Source organism: Sylvia atricapilla, chromosome 3, assembly GCF_009819655.1.
Source record: "Sylvia atricapilla isolate bSylAtr1 chromosome 3, bSylAtr1.pri, whole genome shotgun sequence".
NCBI lineage: Eukaryota > Metazoa > Chordata > Aves > Passeriformes > Sylviidae > Sylvia > Sylvia atricapilla.
Window position 1 is genome coordinate 110,569 of NC_089142.1, and position 23,989 is coordinate 134,557.

A 23,989-nucleotide genomic window follows, 5' to 3' on the forward strand; every position below is an offset into this window, starting at 1 on the left:
TGGAGACAGCTAAAGTGAAGCAGCAGCCAGGAAGGAGAGAGAAAACGGTGGGCAGGTGCCCTGAATACACCAGGCAGGCATGGGGCTGGTTGGGAGACAGGGTCTGGGGGTGGAGGGGCAGGTCTGGCACTCACCCCCTGCCCAGCCCTCCTCTAGGCCAGCCAGCAGCTGTTTGAAGGAACAAACCACCTGAGTCACAGCTTCCATAGGCACAGCTGGGTCACAGCTGGCCGTGGGAGGCTCTGCAGGTGGAAAAGGAGAATAGAGGGGAAAGAATTGCATCAGTGTTGTGGCCCAGGAGGGGAACAGTCACAGAGCTCCATAACCCCCAGGTCAGGACCCAGCTATTGCAGTTCATGTCATGCTTTCATAAATTTGTGAAGGCTCACTGTTATAAATGCCTATTATAAAGCTGGCTTTTCACAAGATGTGTGCTATATGATTAATAACTTTGTGGTAAGGATACAAGTTTTTATTTCTGCTGTTAGTACAGAAAATTAGGCATAGTGGTAGTAGTGATAGAGTCTGTGCTTAAACTGTCTGTTTGGCTGGGATAACCTCCAGTGAACATGTAAAGAAGACTCTGTTATTGATACACCAACTATCAGCATCTCCCATCTGAAGAAAGCATGGACCAAGGCCCAATCTAGAGGTGATGATGAAGACACAGCCAAGAAACACGCAGCTCTAAAAAGGCGGACCCAAGGAGGGGCCATACAAAACAGTCCCTGGAATATGGAAACTAGTTTATGGAAAAATATGAATATTCAACAGATTGATACAATAGGAAGGGTATTTAAAGAAAGTCTCTGAAATAGCAGGTTGTGGACTTGGCTAAATGCCAAGTCACCCTGCCAGCTATACTTTGCTTTTTTATCTCCTAATTGTCTTATCTTTTATTAAACCTATTTCTTAAAATTCACAAAAAAAGTGAATCTTGTTTTTCACACTCACCTTGCCCTAGTTATCAGCTAACTAAAGTTTAGATTAGGGCCATGAAATCCAAGCATGGTTTGTGGGCTCCATTTAATCAATAACATTTATGCACTACGAAGTATGAGGCAGATTCTGCACAGGGATGCCATCAATCCAAACCTTTCCCAGTTGCAGAGGTCAATTCCTGATGTGCTGGGAGTCCTTGCTGGTGTATTCCTCTGATGGGCAGAGGAAGATGACAGCAGGGTGATGTGATGCAAGTACAGGAGGCTCCTGCATCATGGGCAGGACGTTCTCTTGCTGCCAGCACGTCTCCCAAAACCTCATTTTTTCTAAGAACAGGCTGGGACTTTGGAGCCTGCAGGCCAGGCTGCAGAGGTGAGGCTGGGATCTGGAGGCTGCAGCTGGATTTCCCCACTGAATTCTAAGTACAAGGCACTGCAAGGCATATAATACAATTTAGATGCATTAGTGCCTGATTTGCAATTGCAAATTGAATTTTGCCTGGCCAAAATCCCAAATACTAAAACGATAATTAAATGTGTGCGGAGAGTTTGCACTCTCAGTATTTATTATTTATAGACTGAAGCCACAAACACAAATGCCATCACCTGCTCCAAAAGCACACCATGCACCCAGTGCACAACCACTGAATTCCCAGGATTGTGTTAAGTGGCACAGCATGTCCTTTCCCATGCCCAGCACTGATCTGGCAGGTGTGTGAAGCCTGGGAATGCCAGCCAGCCAACTGTGATGCCCAGGGTGATCAGACACAAATTTCCCCAGTCACAGCATACTTCTCACCCTGCACATGCACTAGGGCTGCACCCCGGAGCCCAGGGAAAGGACATAGAGCCTGAACCACTTTTGAGCAGTTTGGGGGAAGGATGCAGAATAAACTTCGCAGTGCTAACGGCCACCTGTTTCTGGTATTTAAAAAAATGGCATTACTCACTGATACCTAACACTGACGGTGCTGAGCTTTTCAAATAAGGCGTCTGAGCACTCCTGTGCAGGCCAGAGCAGTGCTGGGCCTGGGATCCTTGCCTGGTGGCAAACATAGCCTCTGGAGCAGTCAGCATTAACACCAACAGCTAGATCTGCAATAACCAAGTGGTTCTCACAGCGACCGAGTGAGAATGGAGCTTGCAGAGAAGACACAACTGGCAAATTGTTCCTGTAAAACCTCTTCCAGTCACAGTTTTACACTTGCCAGCTCTACCTTTGGCTTTCCTGAAGTTCCATCCCCATAATGCAGATAGAGGGAGAAGGAGCTTTGAAACAGGACTCTGCTGGGAAAGCAATATCACGCTCACCCTCCTCCTCACCACTATGGAGACTGCAGCAGCAATGAAGCTCAGCACAGGAAAGAGGCAGTCCTGATCTGCCAAGAGCATCTGAAAAGCAGCACTGAACAACCCAGATGGGACCATTTTGATCACCTCAGCATCCATGCAGCTGCAGAGTTAACATAAATACTGACAAGCTTCAGGTTTCACTTAGCTGGAACTTGCCTTTTGCACACAGGCACTGCAGATTAAATCCTTCACATGGCAACATGACTACACTGGTCTCCCACAACTCTCCCCAAAGCACAGACCAATTCTCATATAACTAGGAAAGGCCTTTTGAAATGACCAAGTAAAGACTTTTAGGGGCCCTAGGGCACTGAACCACGGATGTCTGTGCCCACATCTGCACATGTGCACACACCCATGTACTTTTGCTGTGGGCTGACCTTATCCAGGGCATGGTCTAAGCTGACATTTGGGTCCAGCTGTGCTACACAGCAGGACAACATGGGCTGCAGCTAAGGACATCAGCTGGGCAGAGAGGAGCCTCAGGAGTTCCCAAGTCTGCCCAAAACCACAGTTAGGCTGGGCCACCTTAGCAACCCCTTGGAACCACAGATTCCATCTTGGCTTGATTCCTCCCTTCAGCCTGCATTGCCCACATAAAGCAGTAGCTTACTGCTGTAAGATAATGGAGGATGATTTGGGTTCATGTCCTTATTTCTCTCTACCTCATTAGGCACACCCAGGGCTGCCTTTCCTGGGGATGGGGCAGACCCCACGCATGTGTCTTCAGGCACACTGGGAGGTGCAGCCTGGAGGGTCAGAGCACCCCCAGGTGCAGAGGAGTCGTGGGACTGTGCCCCAGCCCAAATGTCGGCGTCTGTCAGTGACCCAGTGGTGGTGACACCAGCGCTGCTCGCTGCCACGCGCGTGACCATGTGCCCACGGCCCGGGACTGGAGCCTGCGTGTGGCGAGAGGGGGCGCCGGGGGTTACTGAGGGTGCAGCATGGAAACAGCCGGCACTGGGGGTGCAGGGTGGAAATAGCTGGCACTGAGTGTCCCTGGGGCGCAGCATGGAAACAGCCGGCACTGGGTGTCCCTGGGGCGCAGCATGGAAATAGCTGGCACTGGGTGTCCCTGGGGTGCAGCATGGAAACAGCCGGCACTGTGTCTGTCCCTGGAGTGCAGCAGGGAAATAGCTGGCACTGTGTCCCTGGGGTGCAGCATGGAAACAGCCGGCACTGTGTCTGTCCCTGGAGTGCAGCAGGGAAATAGCTGGCACTGGGTGTCCCTAGGGTGCAGCATGGAAACAGCCGACACTGGGTGTCCCTGGGGCGCAGCACGGGGAGAGAGCACACCGGGGGTTGCTGGAGGCGCAGCCTGCGCCGGGGCGTTGCGGGTTACTAGAGAACCGTATGGGGGCCGATTCCAGGGGTCCGGTCCCGGCGTGGCGGCCGCACGGGCGGTCCCGGGACACGGCTCGGGGGGCCGGGGGCGGCGCCGGCCGCTCGGGGCACGGCGGGGAGGCGGCGCCGGAGCCGCTGCGGTGCCGCTCGGGGGCGGGCCGGGCCCGGCGGCCGTTCCGTCCCCCCGCGCTGCGGCCGGGGCTCGGCCCCGCTCCGTCCCGCCGTGCAGGGAGCCGGGCCGGTGCCAGGGCCGCCGCCCGGCCGGGCCGCAGCCCCCGCCGCCATGGCCCGAGTCTCGGCGATGATCAGCCCGGTCCTGGTGCTCTTCGGCTGCGACCTGTGTTTCGTGCGAGCCAGTAAGTGCGGCGGGGCCGGGAGGGCACCGGGGCTGGCAGGGACACCTTGCCGGGCGGGGACGCCCTGCCGGCCGCCCGTCCCTGCCGCGGGCTGCGCTCCCGGCCGGATACCCTCGCTGCATCCCCGGCGTGGCCTTTGCCTCCATCCCCGAGGACTCCCCGGGCAGCCCCGGGACGCCGCGGCCTCCGAGTCCCCTGTGCCTTCGGCCGTGTGGCGTCCATCCCCGGGGCTCGGCGGCGGGCGCGCTGCCCTTCCCGGGGGCTGCCGGGGCGCTCTGCGGAGCGCGGCCGCCGCGTCCCGTCCTGGCCCGGGCAGGGACACCCAGGGCCGGGGCCGGTGGGGATGCTGTCCCTTCTGCCGGTGTTCGCTGGAATATGGAGCTCACTGGACCCGAGGCACCGCTGTCCTTGTGTCCTTTGCCTCAGGGGAATGGCCCGCTGTCAGCAGCCATCCCGCTGTCTGTTTGCCCCTCGGCTGCTCAACTGAGAGATCAAATCGAATTGCGACTACCAGACGTGTTCTGCTCCATTCTGTTGCAAAACACGTACTGACGGATTCGGGAAGAGATGCAATCAGGGGTGTTAAAAAGGGGCCACTTATTTTTAGATGTGAAGTCTGGTGCTTACTCCCTGCTGCAGCAGTAAGTTGGGCAAACATCTGGGTGCCCTTGAGCAGCGTCCCCAAGGGCATGGGCCAGGGGGCAGGGGTGGTCCACTCTCCGGATCTCAGCAGGATGGGGAGGGCACCGGTGGAGCTGCGCTTTGTTCCTTGGCCCTCTGCAGCACCACACGTGCCAGCATCCCTCCCGAAGGGTATGTGTCTGGCCCCTTTGCTGGAGCAAAGGGATGCATGGCATATCTAGTCCCATGTCCAGCTCTTCACCCAGCAGCCACCCCTCCCACTGGCCACCACCCATCTCTCCTACTACTCACTGCTCATCCCTCCCAGTGCCCTCCGGACATCCCTTCAGCTGCTCACTGCTCATCCCTCCCAGTGTCCAGCCACAGGCTGCAGTGCTGCTAGCTCCTGTACACAGCCCAGCTCTTCCCACCCCTAAATCAGGCCCCAGAGGAGCACACTGCTGTACAGACAGGACAAAACCTGTGCCAGGCCTTAAGTTTAATTGACTGTGCTTTCTGTGGGGGGATGCCCCTTCCGTAATATGGCTTTAATAAAAAGTGAAGCTGGATCATTTATAAGTAATGTAGAATCATTAGCAGTTAATGCACTGAGCTAAATGGTGGCACACTTTTCTCAGAGAGCCCAGCAGCATCTTGACTGTATAGCCAGAATGTGTTGGCTTCAGGGAGCATGGTTTTTGGAGCCCTTGCATTCACAGACCTTTATGGCAACAGCTCTGGCACAAAACTGCTCTGATCTCAGCTGCCGAGCAGGCTGAACAGTATTAGATGCAATGTGGGTATTATACACAAAGCTTTGTCCTTTGGAGGTCTTGTAACAACTTTGAGGTTTCATCCTGAATTTCATAGAATCCTGGAACGGTGTGCTTTGGAAGGGACCTTAAAGCCCATCTCAGCCCATCCCCCTGGTATGGGCAGTGACACCTTCCACTGTCCCAGGTTGCTCCAAGCCTTGTCCATCCTGGCCTTGGATGCTTCCAGGGATCCACGGGCAGCCACAGCTTCTCTGGACAACCTGTGCCAGGGCCCCACTGCTGTGGCAGGGAAGTTTCTTCCCAATATCCCATCTAACTCTGGGCTCTGTCAGTGAAAAGCCATCTCCTCTTTGTCCTGTCACTTTGTGCAAAGTCACTCTTCAGCTCTCTTGGAGCCCCTTTAGGCACTGGAAAGGGCTCCAGTATCTTACCAGAGCATTCTCTTCAGGGTGAAAAACCTCAGCTCTCCCAGCCTGGCTCCAGAGCCAGGGATGATTGGGATTGAACATTGCCCTGTGTATCTAGGGGGAACTTCTCAAGTTTTGACTTCAGAGGCTTCTTGGCTCTTCCTGATGGATGCACAAATCCCGCATGGTCAGAAATGTGTTTTCTGCAGTTCATTCAGCAGGAAATGAACAGGAAACTCAAGGAACACTGGTTCTTCTAATGCAGAAGTGTGGCCTGGACACCACGTCTGCTGTCACACAGGCTTAGGGCTGTTGGCCTGGGGTGTGCCCCACTGTGCTTAGGGTGCACTGACAAGCCAGTGCATTGTGGGGCTCCGCTATGGCCCCATGTCCTCTCACCCTTCTACTGCCAGTGAGTGACAGTCCCTGCACAGGGCCTGGGCAAGCCCTGGCTAAATACAGCTGGAACAGACCTATGTGGGCTCAGCAGCATGGCTTGTCAATTGGTGCAGTGCCTTTGTTCTCAAATCATCAAGTAACTTGGTCCCAGGGCTGTCTCAGCATCCTCAGCCTGAAAACCTCAGCTGGGACAGGCTGGATGCCTTGCAAAAGCCTAGAAAATTCTCGAGCAGAGCTGGACAGCTGCTACAAACTCCACCCACAAACTTCTGTGTTGCCGAGAGGTGAGACCCTGTCTTTAATTTCATGTACACTTAAAGGTGGCAGTCAAACTGCCCCTATCACGCATACTCAGGACTTTTTAAATTCTGTTAGATGTAAAAAAGCCCCACCTAATTAATTACTGTTGATATATCCTGTGAAGCACCATATCCTGTTCTTGTCCCGAGGCCAGCTAGCAGGGCCTGCTCATATCCATACTATTAAACTCATGAGTTCCAAAGAGGGAGACACATCAGTGCTACTACCTGTGAGGAATGGTTTTCTGACTTGTCCTATCTTCCAAGCCGTGCCCAAGAGTGGGTTGGGCATATATTGGCTGGTGCAGACCAAATGAGATCTTGGAGAAGTCTTCACCACTGGATTCTTGGGCTGTTCTGACCCCATTATGTTTGCTAGCACAAACCTGGCTAGTGGTAACCTAGGACAACTGCTGTTATGCTTGAAGACAAGCAGAAACATGTGGCCCCCCCCATACACCCACACTTTGAAATGCCTGTGTCTGGGCCAGTGCAAGGGAGCAGTTGTTTGCTGGCTGACAGGATGCTGCCTGCACTTGGCTGTTGGCTGAGCAGCTGACCTAACACCAGCCGTGGCTGGGGTGGAAAACCCAACAAGGATGGAAAATGGCCCAGTGGAAAAGAACCTGGGGGTACTGGTTGACAGCAGTTAAACATGATCTGGCCAAGAAAGCTAAGAACATCCTGGCTTGTGTCAACAATAGTGTGGCAGCAGGACCAGGACAGTGATTTCCCCCTGTGCTGGACACTGCTGAGGCACCTTGAATCCTGCCCACTCACAACAAGAAGGACATTGAGGGGCTGGAGCATGTCCAGGGAAGGGAGCAGAGCTGGGGCAGGGACTGAAGCACAAGGCTGGTGGGTGGCTGAGGGAGCTAGGGGAACTCGGACTGGATAAAAGGAGGCTCAGGGGAGACCTCCTCACTCTCTACAACTCCTTGACAGGATGGTGGAGCCAGGTGGGGTCAGGCTCTGCTTCCAGGGACCAGGTGACAGAACAAGGGGAAATGGCCTCAAGCTGCACCAGTAGAGGTTCAGGTTGGATATTAGAAACAATTTCTTCACTGAAAGAGTGGTTAAGCACTGGACAGGCTGCCCAGGACAGTGGTGGATTCACTTCCCCTGGAAGTGTTCAAGAAATGGCTGGACATAGCACTTTGCAATATGGGCAGGGGGTTATTTGGTCAAAGGTTGATGATCTTGGAGATCTTTTCCAACCACAATGATTCTATAATTTAATGACAGGAAGCTCAGCTCCTGTGCTGACAGAGTACATGCACCCCAGGCAATGGACAAGGCTGGGCCTGCATCTTTGTTCAGCCTGTTTTGCTGTTGGCTTGTAGGTGAGCAGGGTGTGCATGCAGACAAGGCTCAGAGACCCCCTCCCTCTTAGAGGTTAGTGATGAACCAGATCTCCACGGGCAAAACTCTACAGAGACACACTCTTTGTGGGACAAAGAATGTTTGAGTGTGCCTTTGAATCCTTTCCAGTTCTCCAGACTCCTCCTCTGAAGGAGGAAAACAGAATCCTGTGGTGGCCTTGTCTCTGGTGACCCTCTCTCCTGGTGGTGTGTCAAACTTCTGGAAACACACTCAGTCCCAGGGTATCTCTTAGAGCTTGCTTCCTGGGCTCTCCTCTCTGCTTTAATTGGCCTTGGCAGACCACAAACCTGAATTTTTCAGAGTGGAAACCACAGCCTTCCTCTGGTTTGATCTGAAGCTGGATATATTCAGATGCGAATGAATTCACTTAAACAGCTGGCCTGCAAAAATCACTTTTTTTGCAGTCACTCTGACTGGGGTTGTTGTTGGTGTCTTGGTTGTCCTTTCTCTTGTTCTCAGGTGCCCCCTGGAATTGTTTTTCTATATAAATCACGGCACTGATCCTGTAGCCCTAGCTGCTACACAGGCAGCTTGTAGAAGGGCACTGACTTGTGTGTGGGGAATGAGAACACACAAACAGCAGGTTCAATGTCTTTCATGTGCTCCTCTGTCTAACTTCCAGACAAAATTTGGCTTTGTGTGCAGGATTGTGTGGGATCCTGTTGTGCCCTTAGTGCTGTGAAATCTCAAAGTGGCAATGGTGCAGACCATGGGTCAGTCAGGTCAGCTTTCCATAGAACAGCAATGGCCAAGCATCGCTGCCAGCTTTGCAGCCAATGGCACTGCACTGCTGGTGATGCCCAAGAGTTTTAGCGTTTTATAGTTTTCATATATTTGTGGCTGTGTAGATTGTTAATGCATGGTTGTAGCTTCTAGTACTTTTCCTATCTTTCTTCCTTGCTCTTAGGAACAATAAGCTAACTTTATAAACACATTCCTAAAAATACTGTTTAGTCTTATTCCAACAAGAGAACCAGCTACAAGGATGTTCTGTTTTCCAACTGCAGTCTGGACCAGGCATAACAACAATGGGGCAAGAAAAACTTCTGGACTGCTTCTAGTGAGGCAGGACCCCAGGAATCATAACCTAACCAACTAACCTTTTAATTGGACAGCATATAATAAGTATACTAATCAGCTAACCTTATAAAAATTGTAGCTTTACTGTACCACATACAATCTTTGCCACATTATGTACCTGAAAGCTTTCAAGTAAAGGTCTGCTTATATATTCAGTCTTAATGTTGTTGGGAAGATCCATTCTATTTTCCAGGCTTTACTGGAACAGCCAGCCCTGCCTTCAGCATTGGCCTTTCCCCATGCCCCGGAGCAAGGAGTAACTCCAGGCAGAGGAGATGGGCAGCTCGAGTCATAGAGTGTGTTTATCCCAAGGTGCCCCATTTTTCTGTCATAATCAATATATCATTGCTGTGTCTAGGCTGCTTCCTATGCAGTTCTGGGTGGTGTGCCAGGCATTTGTGGCGTGCCCATCCACGGGGCAAGCCCAGAGCTCTGCACCTGCACACTCCCCATGCACAGAGTGGGCAGCTGCCTGCCAGCCCAGGAAGCGCTGTGCCATGCTGCTGGCAGGGCTCAGGGTTCTCCATCTGCTGTGCCACTCATCTCCTGGGGATGGGTTCACCAGGGAAGGTGCTCCCTGTAGCCTGGCCAACATGCTGCCACTGGCAGGTGTTGGAGAGGCCCCATGGTGATGTGCAGGGCGGAGTGCCTGTTCTGAGATATCTTCTTTTGCCTCTTTCCTGTGCCTCGCCGCGGTCCGTGCCTGGCTCACCCAGACAGGCCCCCGTCCCCTGTCAACGTGACTGTGACACAGCTGAAGGCCAACTCTGCCACAGTGTCCTGGGATGTGCCAGAAGGAGACGTGGTCATTGGCTATGCCATTCTACAGCAGGTATCCGGGGTCTGTCCCCAGGGGACTGGGGACACTGATTACCAGCATGCTCCTGTGTCAATCCCTTTGCCACAGTCTGGGGCTCCTCTGGCATCTGCCTGAGGACATCTCTGCTGCTGAGCAGTCCTTGCCAGGGTGCCCTGTCTGAGCCGTCCATCCTGGTGGGAGGCAAAAGACTGTGGGCTGCACTGAGGGTAGTCCCTCCAATAGCTTCCCTGGGATTTCTCCAGGTAAGGATGGTGTTTCAGCCGTGGCATAACCCTCCTTTGCTTGTCTTGCTCCACCTGTGCAGCCCTGGGTGATGGTGTCTTCTCCAGGGAGGGGCCTGACTCTCAGGCCATGCAGGCATGCTGAATAGGCAGTGCTGGCCGTCTGGCCCACCCTGGGGTGAATGGTTGATTGAGAAGGGAGGAGTGAGGGCATAGCCCTGCAGCTGGGGGCCTGTGCCTGGTGCAGCTGGAAGCAGCTCCCAGGGGTGACAGCTCATCCCTCTGGCAGAGGCAGGATGGGCAGATGCAGCGCTTCATCCGGGAGGTGAACACCACCAACCGTGCCTGTGTGCTGTGGGACCTGGCAGAGGATGCTGACTACATCATCCAGGTGCAGAGCATTGGCCTCTACGGGGAGAGCCAGGCCAGCAAGCGTGTCCACTTTCGCACCCTGAAGGAGACCGACCGCCTACCTTCCAACAGCTCCAACCAAGGTGAGGCACCTCCCTCAGCTCAGCCAGGTGCTGCTGGTGGGGCCACACCTGGAGGCCTGTACAGCAGACAGGCAGGGATTCCAGTGAGCAATGTGCTGGCCTGAGCAGCAGGCTGCTGGGGACACACAGGGTTGGACAGGCTGCTGTTTTGTCCACCATGTGTCCATGACAATGTCCCCAAGCTGTGGTTCGCAGCCCTCCTATCCCAGGTCCTGGCATCTATTCAGCTGGGCAGACTGGCCAGGACAGCTGCTGGGGCCTGCCCAGCTGCTGCCTGTAGGAAGCCAGTACTGAACAGACTTTCAGATCTCCCAGTCTGTAGGCTACCAAAGGACAAAAGACAGAGCACCATGGTCTACTTTACTACTCATATCTGTGTTGCCTTGGCGTTGCCTACATACTGGTCCATGAGAGAGAATCCAGGAATCTAAGAGAGATGATGCCCATAGAGGGCATGGGAGTTTTGTCTCCAGCAACAGACAGACCATGAGAGGGGTCTTGAGTATGACAGGGCAAGCAGATGGCTGACTTTCCTCAGAACTTCTGTATTAAACTAACCTGACCCACCCTGGTCACTGTGTAGAGAGAGACCTTAGTGATTACTGGCATGCGTTGTGCAGTCCCTACATGAACTCAAACAAGCTGTTAGAATCTCCGACTGGCTTTGTAGCTGTAGTGGGAGGGTATTTGCTGCCAGCCCTGCCTGGGGTCTCTTCTCTGCAGGTGACATCACCATGGAAGGGCTGGACAAAGACCGGCAGCTGCAGACAGGCGAGATCATTATCATTGTGGCTGTGCTGCTCATGTGGGCAGGTGAGTGCCACTGGCAGTGTTCTGGCAGGCTGAAGCAAAGGTGCAGTCCATGGTTCACAAAGGGGATGTGGCTCAAGACAGTGCAGAGGCACATTGGCGAGGGTCTGGCACCCTTTCTAGTAAGGCCATTGAGTCTCTGTAGGTGCTGGAGCCAGTGGGGTAAAAGGAGCAACTACAGCCACTGCTCAGCAGTAATGGCCTGGAGTATGTCAAAGAGCAGGAGACAGAATGGGACCTGGAATTACAGGTGGGAGCATCCCAGCTGACAGTGATGATTGTGTTGCTTGGCCTTAGATGTTATGACTGATAACACTACTGCACTAGCTGTAGAGGCTGTGCCTTAGTCTGCTAAACTGTTAAGTGTGTGATTTGCTCCTGTACATCTCAATTAAAGCCAATGCAGGCAGCGGGCTGCCCTGGGAGCATCGGAGCCTAGGCATTAAGTCAGCTCCTGACTGATCACATGCAGCCACTGTGAGTGGGAAGTCACTGATCCCCTGCTCCCTTCCCAGTAAATGTGGATTTTATAGTGGCATCTTGCAGAAATTTCTCCTTGCCCTGGCCTTGACACTTTTCTAAGGCACTGGAAAAAAAAAATACAAGATGACTGCTGGTAGTTTACACCTGGCACAGGTTGATGTGTCAGGATGCCAGCCGGGAGGAGTCATGCCCAGTCTGTGTGTGCCTGTGTGTTATCACACACTCACTGGGGTTGAGTGAGTCCAGCATGGTCACACCTGAGGGCATTGCTCCAGACTCCTGTGTCCAGGGTTCCCAGGTGTGGGACATGCTGCATGAGATGCATGCTGTATGAGATGCATGCTGTGAAAGCATGACAGAGTGACTGACCCTGCAGCCAGTTTGCACAAAGACAACGGCTGGTTTTTGTGAGGGTCACAAGCACCAGCTCAGTAACTTTAATGACTCACTGGAGGCACTCCAAAACCCATGCAGCTGCCCACTGACCTCGCTGTCCCTGTTCGAGTGCATCAGCATCTGCCTTTGGTGAGTGCTGAGCACCTCACGTGGCCCAATGGCCTTGGCCACTTCCATGCCCATGTGCCCAAGGAAACTGGCCTGGCCACACATGCAGAGGTCCCTGGGGTGGTGCAGGCTGATGCAGGTGGGGCCCTGGGTTTGCAGCACCCCAAGGAGCCCTGGGCACACCTGCCCCATGCAGCAGGGATGCTGTGGGGAGGGGAGACAGAGGCAGGCACTGTGAGGAAGTCCTTCAGGCAGTGTGTCTTTGGGCAGCGGTGATCGCCCTGTTCTGCAGACAATATGACATCATCAAGGATAACGACTCCAACAACAACAAGGAGAAGACAAAGCCGTCCTCAGAGCACAGCACACCAGAGCGACCAAGCGGAGGGCTGCTGAGGAGCAAGGTGAGTGGGGAGGGCTGGCAGGGGGGATGGCTTGTGGTGTCTGCAGGGGCTGGCAGCCTGGACAGTCTGCCCCTCTCCAGAAATCAAAACACCCTGGCTTGTGCTCTCACCCCACAGACTGAGGGCTTTTAGGGTTCAGTGAGCTCTGGTCTGTGGGGCAGTGTGTGTGCCCCATGGGTGACTGTAGGAGAAACATTGGAAGAGACAAGAAGATACAACAGCTGGGGTAGCTCTTGCATTGCAAGGTCGTACCTGACCCCTGACTGTAATAGACCCTTCATCGTGCCCCTCCAAGGCTGCACCTCTCCTGCACTGATGGACAGGTCTGGCTCCTGCCTGTCCAGGCAGGAGTGGACTTGGTAGGCACCTGTTCTCATGCTTCCTGCACTGGTGTGTCACTGCTCATTTTCTGCCTTCACTCCAGCTGGCTCTGGGTCATCACCACACAAGTCATTCCAGAGGCCCTTCCTCACCCTGATGGAAGTGCTGTGCCAAGCTGCGGATGGGTAGGGAGCAGTACCTTCATCTGGCTGTTCCCTCAGCCCCTGACATTTCTCCCTTTGTTACCTGCCAAAGAGTGATTTATAACCCTGAAGCTGTAATGGGACCAAATGTTAGCGTTTTGCTTGTGTCTCATCTGCTGCCCCAAGGATGGAAGCTCCCCTCAGTGTGTTGCCTGACTGCCAATTGATTCCACACCTTGGTTTCCAGCAGATGTCAGGAGCAGAAACTTCCTGTTTGGACTTCAAGTCCCCAGTTCCCTTCCTCCAGATTTTTCAGCTTGCTGATTACTCCTTGCCTAAGAGATCCCTCCTCTTGGATCCCTGCTCCAAACTGACCCTGCTCTGCTGAGGTCTGCGGGTCTTGGTGCCTGCCACAGGCTGAGGGGCTCTGACATCGGGTCTGATCCCAGGGGTGCAGCAATGCAGGGTCTTAAAGCAGATTTTTCTCTCATAGAAGAAATCTCCCTCGGTCAATATCATCGAGGTGTAAGTGCAACACTAGCCCTGCCGTCTGGGATCTTGGGTGTCCTGCCAGAGGCAAAGCAGGCCTTGGAAGAAGAGGCAGCCTCAGGCGCGCAGCCTGGCACTCAGCATGCGAAGATCCACGTCTCCGAACTCCCGCTTTCCTGAGGGCAGCCGGCGGGGGATGTGCCTGGAGCCAGCCCCCACGGCGGCATGCCGAGCATGGCCCTGCACACCCCGCACAGCGGGCCCTCCTCCCCTCCCGCCGGGAAGCACGAGGCTCAGGATGAGTGGCCAGGGCCGGAGGCAGCCAGGGGAGCCCGTGGGCTGATGGCGCCGGCCTGAGGGGAGGCCGTGTTCTTGTGCACCTTGGCCCTGGGGGCAGCTGTGGCACCTGCCCAGCCTCGGGGGACAGACCTTGCTCTCAGCTGCCTCTCTGGCCTTGGGGGTCACCTGCAGAGAGCAGGAGCTGCTCCCCTCAGGGCCCCGGGGCTGAGGAAACAGGCTCTGCCCTGGCACTGGCAGGAGAGCTGTGGCCAGCTGGCAGGAGGGTTTGTCTGTGGGGCTGGGCCGGCCAGCACGGCGGTGAGTGCATTGCTGCTGGGCTCCACTGCAGCCTGTCACGGGCCTGAGGGGGCCTCACATTCTGTCTGCTGCAGAGGACAAGGACACGAGGGACGATGAGGAGCTGGGTCTGTCACAGTGCCTGGGCAGCCCGCAGAGCCTGCAGCTGGGGCAGGAGGGCTGGTGCGGAGTGGGCAGTGCCAGGGCACGGCTGTGGCTGTGCTGTGTCCCCCGCAGGGCTGAGTGCTGGCCATTCAGGCTGTTGGAGGGGAGCTGCCAAGCGCTTCTTGAGCAGAGCAGTGGCTGTGCTGCCTGGAGGAGACAATGTGGTGAGGCCTGCAAGGTCTCAGTTGGAGGGAATGGGGTGAAACGAGGAGGCTCCCTGCTGCCCTGGCTGCTGCTCTCCCTCCATGCTCTGCTCTGCAGCTGGCCACACACAGGCTCTGCAGCTCTGGACTCAAGCATCACAGGATCCAGCGTCTTCCAGGAATAAATCTCCCAGTAAAAGCACTTTCAGGACTTTTCCTTCCAGGTGCTGCTCAGCTCCTGCTGCAAGACTAGGCGGGGAAGGGACAGGATAAGCAACTCCTGTGGCAGGGTCTTTTCAATAAAAGCATCCTGGCTCAAAGGCAGCATCAGAGCTGCACGTCTCCGTGTGTGTCCATGCATGCACACATGTACAAGTTCTTGAATGCATATGTCCTGGCCCATTAATCTGTTCCTGTGTGCTGTACAAGAGCTGGAGGTCCTCTGCTGTCACCGCACATCCCCCTGGCCCTTGAGGGAAAACTGCTGCTGCTGCAATCTGGGCCATGTGGTGCTGCTGGACCAGCTGCAGGCTGTCTCCCGGAGGGTGACATCATGGCTCTTCTCTGCAGAGCAGAGACATCCCAGCAGCAGGGCCAAGAAGGGGGTCAAGACCTAACCCTGACAGGCTGGAGGGGCCTGTGCTGCTCCCTGCTCAGGTGAGGAGAGGAGTACCTGAGGAGCAACAGCATCATGGCAGGGGGATGCAACTGCTGCTGGGCTGTACCCTGGGCTGCAGGGAGCACAGCCACAGCTCCAGAGACACAAACACCTTGTTTTGCCTGCTAGCTCTTTTTAAGGAGCTACACTAGAAAAACTAGGGCTGTCAGGGAAACACAAGAGTTTTAAGGATGTTCTAGTGCCCTGGAAAATGTTTAGAAGTTCTGTCTTGGAATGTCATAGCAGACATGCCTGCTGCCATGAGACTTTTAGCCAGGCCAGAGGCACACACAAAGAATCAAAGGATCAGACTGTGTAGCAGAGGTGAGGAACTAGGAAAGGCACAAAAAATTTTCAAAATTCAGAGGTTTTGACCAAATAAAAAAAGGAACACAAGTCTGACATTTAATGTAGAATCGGTGTGTGTTGTTGAGGAAAAAGCCCTTTCCTTTTGGAAGAAACAAACCAAACCAAACCCAACCCTAAGTCACCACTTCTTCTCAGACTATGGTGGTCAGGAGGACAGGGAAGTGCAGAGATGAGTACTGGAAGCTGCAGCCTGGTAATGACCTGCTCACCCTAACAAGTTACAGGTTTCTCTGTACTCCCAGCTAAAGGGAGAAAAGGCATGAAACCATATTCAATATGCAAAACCTCAAGTGAAAAAAAGCTGTGCACAGCTCCTGACTGATCCATGGCACCCCAGGCCTCCCCAGTGCCTACAGCACTTGCTGGGAGACTGGCCCTGCCACCCCAGCTGCAAGAAGCAATCGTCAGTGGGGCTGTCAGTGCCACCAGCCTGGGAGAGACAGCTGTGTGCAGACATGACAGGAACGCAGCAGTGAGGGGCTTGGCCAGAACACAGCTGCAAGCTGTCACTTGCCAAGGAAACCAGACAAGGAAACCAGGCTGCAGCCTCCCCTGCTCCATGTGGGGAAGGAAACCAAGTGCATGGCTTGCCTCTGTAGAGCATAGCTGGGGATGTAGCAGGGCAGACACTTCAGAGCAGCTGACACACAAGGGCTTGTGTCTGCCCTGGCCTCAGCATGGTATCAGCTTCTATCAGTGCAGATGGCTTTCACAGGTGCTCAAGACACCTGTACAGCACAGCCTGAACCTGCTTCTCCCAAGTCAAAAAGGTACCCTGGGCCCTGGCAGCCTTCAGCACAAGGAGGAACTGCTCGCTCAAGGCTTGCAGGCAAGGAAGATGTGGGAGTTTCAGGCTCCATGAGCTTGGGGCACAGCAACCCTCACTACATGGAGACACAATACCTCTGTGCTTATGCACAGTGACCATCCAGGAGTCCAACCCAAATGACAACAGTAAAAAACTCAGTTTATTTCTCTATAAAGGCAGAGCTTTCCTTTAAAAACCAGGGTCATTTCACTTGTGAGAGGGTATGGGGTTGAACTACAGGGGCAGGGCCTTCATCACACGTTGCTCCAGGCCAAGAGCTGTTGTTGCTCCCTGAGGGTGTACACTGCCTACATCAGGCAGGCTCAGAGCACGCAGGGTGGTCCTGCACGGCCTGGGAGTGAGCAGAGCGAGGAGCACGGGTCCCCCAGCCCAAGCTGGGAGCAGCTGAAGCTCGAGGAGGTTCATGCAGGCAGCACAGGACGAGGAGCAGGCGTTGCAGCCCTGTGCACTCCATGGCAGCAGTGCCAGCAGCCCCTGCGCCGGGAGGGCAGTGCCAGGGCAGTGGCAGGCACTGGCTGGCCCAGGTGCAGGCACAGGGTGAATCCTGAGTGGCTGGTCTGTTGTTGCAGAGATTTGGCTTAGCCCAGGGGAGTCTTGGGGCCAGCAGTCCTGGGGCCAGTGCTGGGGGAGTCCTCAACCCCTCCCAGCACCGTCCAGCTGTCCGGGGGTGGCCCCAGGCGGTAGCACAGTAGCTGTGCTGTAGGAGAGCTCGATGGAGGCACAAGAGGTATTAATTCTGGAAAGTGAGAGCAAGGAAGACATGGACCATAAGGTGTATGGCTGGGAGCCCAGCACAGACTGCAAGGGGAAGCAGATGTTCCCAGGTGAGCATCACCCTCTCCCTTGCCTTACAGAGGACATGCTGGGGGATGAGCCAATGCAGCACTGAAGAAACTTACCTGCTGGGCTGTGGGCTCCCCTCCCCAGCTCCTCCATGCTGCTTTGGAAGAGAACACAGCATCCATCACATCCCAAGCATGGCCTCCTGAGAGACACGGCATGCTCGTGACCCTGATGCAGGAATGGCACAGCAGCAGCAGGGACTGGGCGTGCAGAAGGCCCTAAGCCCCCTTGCTACCAGCCTCTCTTCCCGAGACTGCAAAGCTGTATCTCCTTCCCATCAGGAGCCCCATGTCCAAAGGGGTTGTGCTTCACTGGGCTACACACACAGCTCCAGTCTATGCACACAGTTTCCAAGGTGACATAGGCTCAAGCCAAGCTCAGACCTGCCAGACCCCAGCTGGGTGCCTGCTGCTGTATGCATGAGAACAGCCATGATGGAATGGGCCTAACAGGCCCCACCTGCACTTCTGCAGGTTCATCCTCTGCTGCTGGACTGCTCCATCAGCTCCTCCCCAGCACAGGACACACACCATCAGTTGTGTGTGGCTCAGCCCACAGCCCCAGTCCACACAGAAGTCAGCATGACCAGGCCTCCATCCTGGTCCAAACCCCAGGGAAATCAGTGGGAGAAGAGGGACAACTGAGTCCCATGTGAGAGGCATGTCTGGACAGGCTGGCCTCAGCAAAGATTGGCAGAAACAGAGTAATAAACATCTCTGGGTACATCCTGGGGGTCAGTATCTGTACCCCACATCTCTGCTGCAAAAGCTGGACTGCATGGTCTGTTCCTCCACCACTCAACCCTCTGTTCACTTGAGCTCTCAGCTGATAGAAGCAGAGAAAGACCAGGAGGCTTCCCCCTTGATTCCATGCAGCTCTCCTCCATGATCCCACCATGCTCAAGCAGCTCCCCTTTCATGAGGCACAGAGAAGGAAACAAGACGGGGATCACCAGAGAGATCCCTGAATACAAGCAGCAGCTCACCACCTACCCAGATAAGGTTTCACTGATATTATCATCATCTTCCTCCTAATCCTCCTCCTCCTCCTCCTCCTCCTCCTCCTCCTGGCAAGCAAACAAACAAAAGCCCACCATGACATCTCACTGCATGGCCAGGTCTCCGCCAGGAGCGAGGCTGGGCTGCTCAGACCCCATCTGGCCCCTTCACAACACAGTCACTCCTCAGGCCCAGTACAAAGATTTCCCACAAGCAGTGCGGGAAAGACTGGAGTGCTGAGCTGCCAGAACCCTCTGGGCTTGGACAGTGACAGACAGGCCATAGCTCATCCCATGTCCCCTCCAGGTGCAAAGCCCCAAAGGCAAGCAGTGAGCATGGACCATGCTGACAGAGCTGCTGACACAGTGCACCTCTGCCCAGGGACAGTGGTGGGTGGGCACACCCTGCAGCTGGAGGGGCAGGCAGAGACTACCAGCAGCAGGCTGCACATAGGTACAACCCCAAGCACTGCCAGGCTGGACTCACACTGGAAGCATGAGGCCAAGGACCAAGCATCCAGAAGCTCCCAGACAGGGACACTGTGAGACCAGTATGACAATGCTCCAATTGCTGTGGCCATGCAGGAAGTGCACTGCAGATGGGCTGGGCTGAGCCTTAGCCCAGGCTGGCAGGATGACGATCCAATGGTCCTCTCCTTCAGAGGCAGCTCTCACCCCAGCCATGAAACCAGGTGTGCAGCCCAGGTTCCAGGTCCCTGTGTGACATGGCCAGCAGAGCAGTGCTGAGTCTGCAGCTGAGTCTGGGCCTGAAAGCAGAGCTCCTGGAGCACAGACACCAAGAAACTGCACCTGCTGTGAGAGCCACACTGCACAGTGCACCTCCTCACATCAGACTGCCATGTGCAATGGGGGCTGTGCAGGTATCAACAGGGTTGTGGGAAGGCAGGAGCAGGGAGCTGCAGAGAGGTCACTCTGTCCCTGCCCTAATTCCAGACAGCCCTGGGCATGGGCCTGACTTGCACATACTGTACCCCAACCTGGTGTCTGAAGGGAGCACCCTCTGGGGGGGCTGGCTCACGGGGTCTGCTGGGCTCACTGCTCTCCAAGACACATGAAGGGTGAAGGGGTTGATCCTGCCTAGAGCCTGGGACAGGGCAAAAGTAGCAGAGTTAGTGCCTGCAGCCTGCAGAAAGCTCAGCTGGGAATGTACAGGCAAGACTGTGGGTGAGGAACAGGGAATCCCTGCTGTGCTGGCAGGAGGGTGCAAACAAGGGAGAGGGGCCACCAGGCCCTGAGCTGGGCTACAGCTCAGGCAATGCACAGCAGTTCAGCACAGAGAGCAGGTACACCTCCCACTCCAGCCAGAGATGGGGCAGTGGCAGAGAACACAACCATAAGGACAACACTCTCCCTGCCTGGTGTGTTTCACCAGCCAGTCAGCAAGTCATCTCCCCACCACAACAGCCCAGGACAGCTTCCCACACCAGAGACACTGATTCCAGGGCCAAGCAGAGAGATACATGGGAGAAATTCCTCCTACCTGCATGTGTTGCTTCCCAGAGATCCAGTGCCATCTGAAAAGCCTGGGCGACAGTCAGAGTCACAGCCTGGGCCTGTGTACATGAAAGAGAGGGAATGCCTGCTTCCACCTGGGGCCTCAATCCAGGATAACCCCACTGCCATGAAATCTCAGAGCCCCCAGCATCCCCTCCTGCCTTTCTCTGCAGAACACACAGATGGAAGGCCAGAGCTCAGTTCTGTGTCTATCTGCCCCTGGGGGCCAGCCACCCCCAAGAGCAGACCCTCAGGAGCTGGGACAGGAAATCCCCCTTTGCTCACTCCATGCCTCTGCAGCACATGAGCACACCTTCTCCCTGGCTCCAAATCTAGCTGAGGTTCACAGATTTAACGGCCTTCTCTTGCTGAAGGGAAAGAAAAGAGACCCTTGCTCCCACCCACACCTGACAGAGCCAAGAGCAGAGGGCAAGTGCTTACAATCTTCTTCTTGGGGGAGAGGAAGGCATGGCACTCCAGTGCCCCGCTCTCCTGGCTCTGGGCAACATAAGCAAAGACTTTGTTCTGCAGCTTGTCTGTTGTGCAGTAGGAGATCCTGTGGGCAGAGAGGAGCTGTCAGGACAATCCAGGACCCCGGCATGGGACTTCTGCTGCACTCCCAGCACATCAACAAGCATTGCTGACAACCTGAGGCTTTCACCTGCCTGAGCTGACCAGGCAGCACAAACCCCCAGCAAGGGACAGAGGCTTCCTGGTACCTGCAGCAGGTAAGAGATTTCTGCATCCACAGGCATTCCTTCCTGTGCCATCCCAGAGTGCCCTGTAGTTTTATGATGGCAAACTCAACCCAGTGTGTGAACTCAAGTAGTGAGACAAGGGGAGCACAGAAGGGTGGGTGATTGGCTCCAAGAACACAGCTGGAGGCCAGGCAGAGGGATGGTCTGAGCTGGCACATCAACTCTGGCGCTGAGATCTACATTTTGCAGCAAAGAGATGTCCTGTCTCTGCTTCCCATCTAGCCACCAGACTGCACACTTACTGCCCTCACACCCAGCACCCACAGACACCCAACCCACCCAAAGGACAAGTGGCAGCAGGAGAAATCAGCATCAGCTCTCACAGCAACTGCCTTTAGCCTGCCCAAGTAAGCTGCAATTTCTGGCATCCTGCAGCTAGAAGGGTGGTCCCACTGCAGTGGAGACAGACATGCAATCCTGTCCTAACTGTGGGGCTTTCCAATCATGAGCCTCAAAATCCTGCTGACTGCCAGAAGAGACAAGCAGGGCATAGGGAGATGATGGATGGGCTGATGAACTCAAGGCCATCCAGGATCCTGCCTACACTCAGCCTCAGGCAGTGCTGGGAGCACAGCAGAGAGAGGGCACAGGCCTCAAGGAGCCAAGGAAAGACCTAAGCTTGAAGGTACTACTGACAGAAGACCCAGCCCTCCCTGGCTGCTCAAATTCCAGTCAGTCTTCAACTGGCTGCTGGGGAACACCCAGCCCAAACCCATGACATGCCCACCTGTAGATGGAGATGTTCTCCACCATCTCCTTAGTGTCTGCATCCTGCAGTGAGATGCCCCTTGGAGACACTGTCAGAATCACCTTCTGAAACTTGCGAGCTCCGACTCGTGCCTGGCAGTGGAAAAACACCAGCAATCTCTGCAAACCTGGCAAAGGTCTTCACCTCACCCCCTTGCTGGAAGGAGCCTCACAGACTCTGTACAGTATCACTCATTTGGATACTTACTGCAAAGGCTCCTGCTGTAGGGATGGGACAGCACAATATGGCAAGCAGGCATGCCCTGCACATAACACTCTTCAAATGTGTTCACACTACTGCCACACACACATGCAGGGACAGAGCCCACCTCTCCCAGCACTTCACCCTCTTCTCTGTGCTGTGGCAGGCACAGCTCTGCTCCCAGCCAGGGCCAGGTGGGGGAGCAAGTGGCTGGGGCTGTCGTGCAGGAAGACAGCTTTCCACAGCACACAGGCAGACACCAGGAGCCTCCTGCACACCACCCTCCTCTTGGGAAGGCTACAGTCCCTCACTGGAGTTCAGGGCTAGGACACAGGCACTTCCCAAGTGCAGGGGCTGGGCTCTGACCCCGGCACAGCAGGGCCCCAGGGCTGGGTCTCACCGTGGCCACGATCCTGCGGATGGCAGCAGCAGCCATGTCTTCTCCTTTAGGTTTTTCTACCAGTGTCATGCCCAGGTACTTGAGGGTGAAGCACATCCCCTCAAGCAGTGGCTCCTGCATATCGGCCCAGGTCTCAGGAAGCTCTGCAAAGACAGAAGCCCTTAGAAGCCATGTTCCTGCAGCCCCACAGTTAGTCCTGTCAGAGCCACCCCACCCATGGCTCCCAGCAGCAGTGTTGCTCCCTGCCCCCAGCAGGACACTCTCATAAGAGGAGTAGAAAAAGTGGGCAGTTCACCCTTGAAGCTTTAGTCCTCTAGCCCTGGAAGTCCAAGCTCTGTCAGCACAGACAGACAGCTCCTGCCTATCTGCACAGGACTGAGGATGCTGCAGCCCTCACTGCTGCGTGCAAAAACCTTGCGTTCCTGGATCTCATCTGTTTCATTATAAACAAAATGTAGTGCATTCATCTCAGCCTGAGCTGCTGGCACACCTGAAGAGCAGTAGCATTCACTGCCACCTCAGATCAAAATCCCCAGACTGGCCCAGTGTAAGCAAAGCCAAACCCCTTGACATCTCATCTGCAGCAGCAGGCTGCCAGGGCAGGGGCTTAGTCAGCACTTGTGATGCAAGATGGGGTGACTGGGAAGCAACTGCACCACAGAGATGCTTTGTTAAGAAAGAGATGGGAATTGCCAAGGTACGCACTGTTCACACTAAGCTAATACTTTTCAGGGTTATTTTCACCTCTTCCCTGGGATTTGCTCCCTGAGCAATACTGGCACACTTGCAGAAGGGTCCAACTCATAATTGGAATAATCTGAACCCACAGGGAAATCAGGAGACCTTATTTGCATAGCATACTCTTGCACAAGTGACAACTATCAGGGAGGTTGCCTGGTGCCATGCAGGCACCAGTAACCTTCACCCCGGGCAGTGGAACCCTGTGTCACTCCAAACTGAGGTCCATGTATACCAGGGCTGCCAGGGCAAGTGCTGCTACTCCAGCAAAGCCTTGGGCAGCTCACTGGCAACATCCAGACACGGCTCTCCTGTGCCACAGGGTGCCTTCGGGGGGTCATGGAATCGTGGAGCGGTTTGGGTGGTAAAGGACCTCAACACTCATCCAGTTTCACTCCCACAGGCAAGAACACCTTCCACTAGACCAGGCTGCTCCAAGCCCCGTCCAGCCTAGCCTTGAACACTCCAAGGACGTGTCCATGGGTGGCTCTCGGTCCTGCCGGGCCGCAGACACCACGGGCTGGCCTGGGCACCCGCGGAGAGCCAGGCGCGGCGGCCCCATAGCCCAAGGCCGCGGAGGCCGGGGAGTCCCCGCTGCAGTCCGGCGTGTTCCAGCGCCTGGAACGGCCCGTCAGCCCCGCGGCGAGGGCAGCCTCCGTTCACCAGCGGGGCAGGTGAACAGCCCGGGGAGCGGGGCACGGAGGGCTCGGGAGGAGCCGCAGCGCTGCGGTGCCCCGCGGCCGGCAGTGCCCCTGCCCCTTCGGCCCGAGCCCCTCGCCTCCCCTAACCCGGCTACCCCTACGGCCGCTCCCTGCCCGCTCCACTGCTCCAGGCCCCTCAGACCGCCCTGCAGCAGGCAGCCGCCGTGTTCCGAGCCCCGAGCTGCGGGCTCCCCGCCCGGAGCGATGGCCGGCCCCGAACCCCGCACCCGCCCGCACTCACTGCGCCGCCGGCGGAGCCCCAGGCCGTGCCGGGCGAGGCGCGGGCTCCGCAGCACGGCGCGCCCCGCCGCCCGCAGCACCTCCATAGCGGCGCCGGGATGCAGCCGACGCCAGCCGAGCCGTGCCGTGCCGCTGCGGCGGGCGGGGGGAGCGCTCCCCGCGGGCTCGACGCGCTCGCGTCAGCGCGGCGGAGGCGGCGGGGTCGCCGCGGCAACGGGGGCGGGCCGAGGCGGGCCCGGGAGCGGCGGCGGCGGAGCGGCCCGTGGGACCAGCCCGTGGGACCGGCCCGGGCCCGGGCCCGGCGTTGGGCGCGATGCAGCTGCGGCACGTGCGGACGCTGCTGGCCCCGCAGGTCGGGCCGGGTTCGGGGGTCGGGCCGCGGGGAGGAGGCTGAGCCGGGCCGGGCTGGGGAGAGCGGCCCTGAGCGGTCCGGAGCGCGCCGCGGCGCCTCTGGGGCTGC

The 23,989-nt window shown here is 56.0% G+C and overlaps 1 protein-coding gene and 1 pseudogene across 3 annotated transcripts; one reads left to right on the plus strand and one right to left on the minus strand.

Moving 5' to 3' along the window:
• The first annotated feature begins 3,825 nt into the window (after nucleotides 1–3,825).
• FNDC4 (fibronectin type III domain containing 4) lies at nucleotides 3,826–13,875 on the plus strand. 3 transcript variants are annotated; one of them, XM_066314480.1, is made up of 6 exons: nucleotides 3,826–3,994; nucleotides 9,676–9,791; nucleotides 10,290–10,494; nucleotides 11,218–11,307; nucleotides 12,562–12,695; nucleotides 13,410–13,548. In XM_066314480.1, the coding sequence occupies exons 1-6, from the start codon at nucleotides 3,922–3,924 to the stop codon at nucleotides 13,545–13,547; spliced, it is 756 nt and encodes a 251-aa protein (XP_066170577.1). In that variant the 5' UTR covers nucleotides 3,826–3,921; the 3' UTR covers nucleotide 13,548. The 3 variants fall into 3 exon arrangements, with proteins under 3 accessions (XP_066170577.1, XP_066170576.1, XP_066170575.1); XM_066314479.1 differs by lacking the exon at nucleotides 13,410–13,548 and adding an exon at nucleotides 13,656–13,875 and having other exon boundaries at nucleotides 3,849–3,994; XM_066314478.1 differs by lacking the exon at nucleotides 13,410–13,548 and adding an exon at nucleotides 13,653–13,875 and having other exon boundaries at nucleotides 3,850–3,994.
• Nucleotides 13,876–16,509: 2,634 nt separating this feature from the next.
• Nucleotides 16,510–23,668, minus strand: LOC136358605 (protein numb homolog; annotated as a pseudogene).
• Between the last annotated feature and the right edge of the window lie 321 nt (nucleotides 23,669–23,989).

Bases quoted from the DNA above. Each gene is read 5' to 3' on its own strand.
- FNDC4 (XM_066314480.1), top strand. From the start codon at position 3,922: ATGGCCCGAGTCTCGGCGATGATCAGCCCGGTCCTGGTGCTCTTCGGC. The intron at 9,792-10,289 runs GTATCCGGGGTC...TCCCTCTGGCAG, and splicing joins GCTATGCCATTCTACAGCAG to AGGCAGGATGGGCAGATGCA. The intron at 12,696-13,409 runs GTGAGTGGGGAG...GGTTTCCAGCAG, and splicing joins GAGGGCTGCTGAGGAGCAAG to ATGTCAGGAGCAGAAACTTC.